At 37.2% G+C, this 6000-nt stretch overlaps 1 protein-coding gene across 13 annotated transcripts in view; it reads left to right on the forward strand.

Annotated features, from left to right (window-relative positions):
* LOC120245652 (ankyrin repeat and KH domain-containing protein 1) overlaps positions 1-6000 on the forward strand; it is a 138049-nt gene that overhangs the window by 124944 nt on the left and 7105 nt on the right. For 6 of the 13 annotated variants that reach the window (XM_039252772.1, XM_039252782.1, XM_039252774.1 and 3 more), the window contains 4 exons: positions 1424-1600; positions 2595-2846; positions 3365-3540; positions 4232-4396. In XM_039252772.1, the coding sequence (XP_039108703.1) occupies positions 1424-1600; positions 2595-2846; positions 3365-3540; positions 4232-4396 (770 nt within the window). Of the gene's footprint in view, positions 1-1423; positions 1601-2594; positions 2847-3364; positions 3541-4231; positions 4397-4672; positions 5159-6000 lie in introns of those variants that run through there. The other 7 variants (XM_039252780.1, XM_039252786.1, XM_039252775.1 and 4 more) reach the window with 5 other exon arrangements.

Genomic DNA, 6000 nt, shown 5'->3' on the forward strand with positions numbered 1-6000 from the left:
ATATAATGGGATTATTTTTCCCTCAGTAAAAAACTGAAGTACTGATGCATGCCACTGCATAGATGAACATTGAAAACCTGATGCTAAGTGAAAGAAGCCAGTCTCAAAAAGATCATATACTGTATAATTCTGTTTAAATGAAATTTCCAGAATAGATATATCTATAGTAGTTGCTTAGAGGTGGGGATATGGAGTAAAGGAGGATGGGGAGTTACAGGTAATGGGTCCAGAGTTCCTTTTAGGGAAAACAAAAACTGTTGCAAATTGATTGTAGTGATGGTTGTACGATCTGTGAATATGCCAAAAGCCTTTGAACCATATACTTTAAATGGATGAAGCACTGCTTGAGAGAAGTTTTGACAGTTTTTCATGTTGATCTTAACTATTTTTTCCTGAAATGAGCACATATAATCCTTTCCCAGGCCCTTGTTCCCTTTCCCTAACGCATTCTTCAGAAACAGCAGTGGCATTTGAGAAGACTGCTAAATTCAGAGTTGCACAAACTAGACAGAAACTTTGATATAGTTGGCGGCTGTCGATTTTTGTATCAGATGGAATACTTAAATTACCTTTAACAACAGTATGCTTTTCCTCATTAGGAAGGAAACTTTGGGAGATTGTTTTATCATCTTCTATAGGAGACAACTGTATTTATGTAGATGAATAGCTATACTTTGAGATTTTCCACAAAAGGGAAAGCAGAAGTTATTGATGGGCACCACTTAGTCACAGCATGCCCTCATTTCATGTCCCTTCTAGTGGAAACTTTGAGATTTATCCAGAACATTATTCCAGGTGACTGCCATTTTAAAAAAAATTTTTTTTTTTTTTTTAATTTATTTTGAGAGTGAATGAGCAGGGGAGGGGCAGAGAGGGAAGGATAGGAAAAAAACCCAAGTAGGCTCTGTGCAGAAGCCCAACTCAGGGCTCAGTCTCACAACTGACCTGAGCAGAAATCAAGTGCCTGCCGCTTAACCAACTCAGCACCCCCAGGATCCCCCAGGTGATTGCCATTGGGTTTTGGGGATTTTTTTAATGTTTATTTAGTTTGAGAGAGAGCTCAAGCAGGGGAGAGGCAGAAAGAAAGGGAGAGAGAGACTCCCAGACAGGTTCACACACTCTCTTTTTCTGTCAATGCACTTCCACCCCCATCTCCCCACCCACTGTCTCTCAAAACAAAACGACTACAACAACAAAAACATTGAACTCTTCTATATTTAGCGCTGTTTAGTGATATTCTTCTGGACTGCAAGAATAAAATGGGATTGGGCCATAATACGGTATCACATAAAGGGATTAGTTTTGCTGTGATCTACAAAAATAAACTGTATGCTTTCTTCTTTTTTAAAAAGGAATTAAGTAAACTTAGGGCTTGCCATGTTAAAGCCTTGGCTAATTTGATGTCTTGGCCTGTTTATTTCAGGCTTACCATCAATTGACCCATCCGGCAGCTCCCCATCTTCCTCTTCTGCTCCCCTGACGAGTTTTTCCGGCATACCAGGAACACGGGTTTTCCTGCAAGGCCCAGCTCCTGTTGGGACTCCAAGTTTCAACAGACAACATTTTTCTCCCCATCCTTGGACAAGCGCCTCAAACTCATGTAGGAATCCTGGAGGAACTCTTCCCAAAGAATCTTGAATAAGTTATTAAACCATTTGTCTCAGGGAACTCTGCATAGTAACTTCAGTAAACTAAAGTGTAGTAAGCTAAAGTAGATGGTATGATGGTATGCAGATAGCAAAGGTTTGTACCGCAGTCATGTCAAAAATTTATCAGTCATTTGTAGGATAAAAAACTTGAGAAGGGTCAAGATTCGAGAAAAGAGGTACTACTAATAGTTTTATAAAAGGAACCTTTGAGGGTAGTATGGCAAAAGAATTTCTTAAGTCTGAAAAGAAATCGATTCATGTATCTAGTCAGTTTGGTATGATTTTGTAGTTTATTTTTACATTTAGGAAGCCATAGGATAGTGCCATCTATAAGTGAAAGTATTCCTTTGTTCTTAGTTATGTCAACATTTAGAACAGATGAAGTTCTAACTACTTGAACAGGATTTGACTTTTTTTTTTTTAAATGAGTATTGGCCCTTTGGACAACGAAAATTACCAACATGAGCTGAGAATCCCAGTAAGAAACAAAGCCATGAATTGAATCCAGGATATTTGCTAACATTTAACCTTTCTTCCTTATGGAGAAAACGGGTTGTGGAAAGAAAAAAAAGAAAACAGCCAAGTATTGGGGGCTACCAGCTCTTTTCCAGACAATATGCTAGTTACTGTACAAACATTGCCACATTTAAGTGATTTACAATCTGTGTTTTGAGAAGATTATTTAGAACTAGAGTAAGAATTAATATGGCCGCCTTTCTAGCTTTGTTCATCAATCTGGAAAAAAAATTTTTAGACTATTAATTTATGCTCACTATAGACAGAAGTAGCACAATATATACAGCTTACATATTTTCATTTGAATGATCTTATAAAATGAAATTTTTCTTTACAGAACCTGTGTTGTGATCTTTCCAACAAGGTTTCTCATATTCTTATAATTCGTTTTTAATGTAATAAAACAATAGAGAAATATTTTGCCACCAGGTGACTCTCCTATTCCATCTGTTTCTTCGGGATCATCTTCACCTCTTTCAGCCACCTCTGCCCCGCCTACATTGGGCCAACCAAAAGGAGGCAGTGCCAGTCAAGATCGAAAGATACCTCCCCCCATTGGAACAGAGAGACTAGCCCGGATTCGGCAAGGAGGGTCTGTCGCACAAGCCTCTGTGGGGACCAGTTTTGTCGCTCCTGTTGGACACAGTGGAATCTGGTCATTTGGTGTCAACGCTATGTCAGGTATAGTTACCTTGCCCTCTGTCTGGAGGGATCTCTTAAGTAAGTTGTGGGATTTTGCCCTTAAAACTTAGTTCCTAAAAACAAAACAGCTTAGTTCCTACACTTAATGATCATTATGGGTGTGTACACTTGTAAAGAATTCAATCCAGTCAGAGTTAGTTTCCTTTATACATAATGTAATATGTATTATAATAATAAGCATATATTAGACATAAAAGATTCATTGCATATTTCCTTTTCCTCTTAAGCTTTCTAGTATAGAATGGGGTAATCATTTGAGTTCTTCCAGAGAGCATTTACTCTTTTGAAGGCCTAGGTAGAGTTTTGGGGTGTTTAAAAGACTTCACACAGTTTTCCAGAAACTGGTTTCTTTGGTTTGCAGAAATTGTCATGAACATGCACTGAGCTCCTCGTAGGAATGAGTTTGATAAAATTTAGTACGAAAAAAGATTAAATAGTAATATTCTGTCATTTTACCCAAATAAATATCAAACCCTGTCCTCAATTCTTCTTTCCAGAAGGCTTATCAGGTTGGTCACAGTCTGTGATAGGGAACCATCCAGTGCATCAACAGTTATCAGACCCAAGCACATTCTCCCAGCATCAACCAATGGAGAGAGATGATTCTGGAATGGTAGCCCCTTCTAACATTTTTCATCAACCTATGGCAAGCAGTTTTCTGGATTTCTCTAAAGTGAGTCAACAAACATCACTGTAACTTGTTTAACACTTTGCCAGCCAATGTTAAGGAATCATTTGTATTGAAATAATTCTCCCTTTTGGTGTAATGAGTTTGTTTCCATGACTTAGCCCGGTCTTTTGCCCAATTTCAAAAGTAAGTTGTGTTGGTGACAGTAGTTTGTCCTCAAAATATGCTGAGTTTAGTCCTCTCAGAAAACCTGAGACATTTAGATCTTGTAGCTTTGGGTTTTGCTGCCACAGCTTTGAGGGAGGCCTCTGCCCCTCTAAAAAGTTGGCTGTGAGCTCCCCAGTGCCCTGTTGTCTGCTTTCATAGCTTTCTGCCTGCCATAAAGCCAGACTATGGCTGTAGGCAATCAAGTAGAGTTTCTCTCTTCTTCTTAGCACAAGCTCATTGGTGAAACTAAAATATGGGGAAGTTGAGGGTATTATATGTGTTCATCAAAGCTAGGAAATTTCCTGATGATTTGATAATAGGATTTCTTTGGTTGGGGTTTTTTCCTTATTGTTGAAAAATGTTGCTAATTCAGATTATCACTTTTGGTTTTTCAATGCTATATGATGCTGTATTTAAAGGACCCTTTGGAGTTCAGTGGATGAAGGGAAATTAGAGAAAACTGAGCTGATATTATTGAATCATCTTTTATAATCACTTCAGGATTAAACCTTTCTTTCTGCTATCATAGGGTCTGCCAATTTCCATGTATGGAGGCACCATAATACCCTCTCATCCTCAGCTTGCTGATGTTCCAGGAGGACCCTTGTTTAATGGACTTCACAACCCAGATCCTGCTTGGAACCCTATGATAAAAGTTATTCAAAATTCAACTGAATGCACTGATGCCCAGCAGGTAAAATGGACTTAATGCTCTTTTACTTTATCACGTCATTCTTTCAGTTATTTGGGTAATAACAAATTCTGAATATCAAACAAAAGTCATGACATCTGACCACCTTCATCTGAATTAAGATTTTTGATATCCATATGACGCTACTAAACATTTTATCTCATGTATGTGTATTCTTCCTAGGCAGAAACAGTGAATTGCCATTGCATTTATATATTCATTTTGTACATGTCTAAAGATTCCTAATTAGAAATTCCAATTTTTCCTCCCCCTTTTCAGATTTGGCCTGGCACGTGGGCTCCTCATATTGGAAACATGCATCTCAAATATGTCAACTAAGTTAGAAGGTCTTATTCTTTAGCCTTGTTTGAGAAACCTATGACCTTGGAAGAACCCTGGGGATTTTTTTTTTAATGTGCCTAACTAAGAAATTTTCTCTGAGGCGTTAGCAATGGAAATTTGATTGCCCATTGTATAAGAACAAAGTGATTTCCTATCCACCTGATTATGTTCTCTGGTTAGTTTAGCCATTTTGAACTTAGTACTTTTGGCTAAACATACTGAATGCTACTTGTATGCAGAAGAGAATTAGATGATTACATGTTTCAACCTTTTAGGGTGGTAAATACATGTACAATTGTTTACATACTGAAAAGGAAAAAGTTGAGTAAATTTCTTGTCATATAGTGGCTCTACTTAATGTAGCCTGTATTAATGTGAAATATTTACCAGAATATTCAATAAAAAGATGAACAGTGTTTAGAAGTGGGGTGTGCTCCTTTCAGTGGTCATGCAGGTATTTCCCAATCCACAATCATATTGAACCTAGTTGTTAATACTGTTTCTAACAGGCATCACATTTTACACTTTGAGATCATTTGTAGACTTCCTTAAAAAAGCATTTTGAAGACTAGTTATGTACCTGTCTTGTGTTAAACATTCCTTGTTTTCTTGGTGCTCTTCCCTGTCCTTTTGTAAGTGGGAAAGTTTCAAGCCCCTGCAATGTGTCCTACCTGACTTTAGCAGATAGGTCTTTGGTAGGGTTAGCTCTTTATGGATCACAAGTGTCAATAAAAACAATAGGAATGCAATCAGGTGACACTGAGCAAACCTAGGGACACCCAAATCATCAACTTCAGGTTCCTTTTGTGCTTCCTGACTTTTACCTAAAGATTTATTTTGTTACAGTGTTTAATGTTTTATTTGGGTTGGGACATAGGAGTGGGTGGGAACACCACTTGTAATGCTGTTGTATTGTTGAATCAGCGGAGTAATGTTTATAAATATGTGACTAATTCTGGACTTAGTTCCACAGCTCCAAGTATGAAGAGCCAATATGTTTAACAAGCTAAACACAGGAACACTAGAATGGATTGCTTTGGCCAAACTATAGGCTATGCCAAGAATCTGATGCAATAGAGAAGGAAAAACAAGCCTCTGAAAAGAACAGTCATCAACTTATTCATGTTTTAATATAGTGAAGTGCCCTGGTCTTATGGATAGGCAATCTTAAAAAAAAAAAAAAAAAAAAAAAAAAAAAAAAAAAAAAAAAAAAAAAAAAGAAAAAAAAAAAAAAAAAAAAAAAAAAATATAGAAAAAAAAAAAAA

Source organism: Hyaena hyaena, unplaced genomic scaffold (genome assembly GCF_003009895.1).
Source record: "Hyaena hyaena isolate Hyena2069 unplaced genomic scaffold, ASM300989v1 scaffold_426, whole genome shotgun sequence".
Taxonomy (NCBI): Eukaryota; Metazoa; Chordata; class Mammalia; order Carnivora; family Hyaenidae; genus Hyaena; species Hyaena hyaena.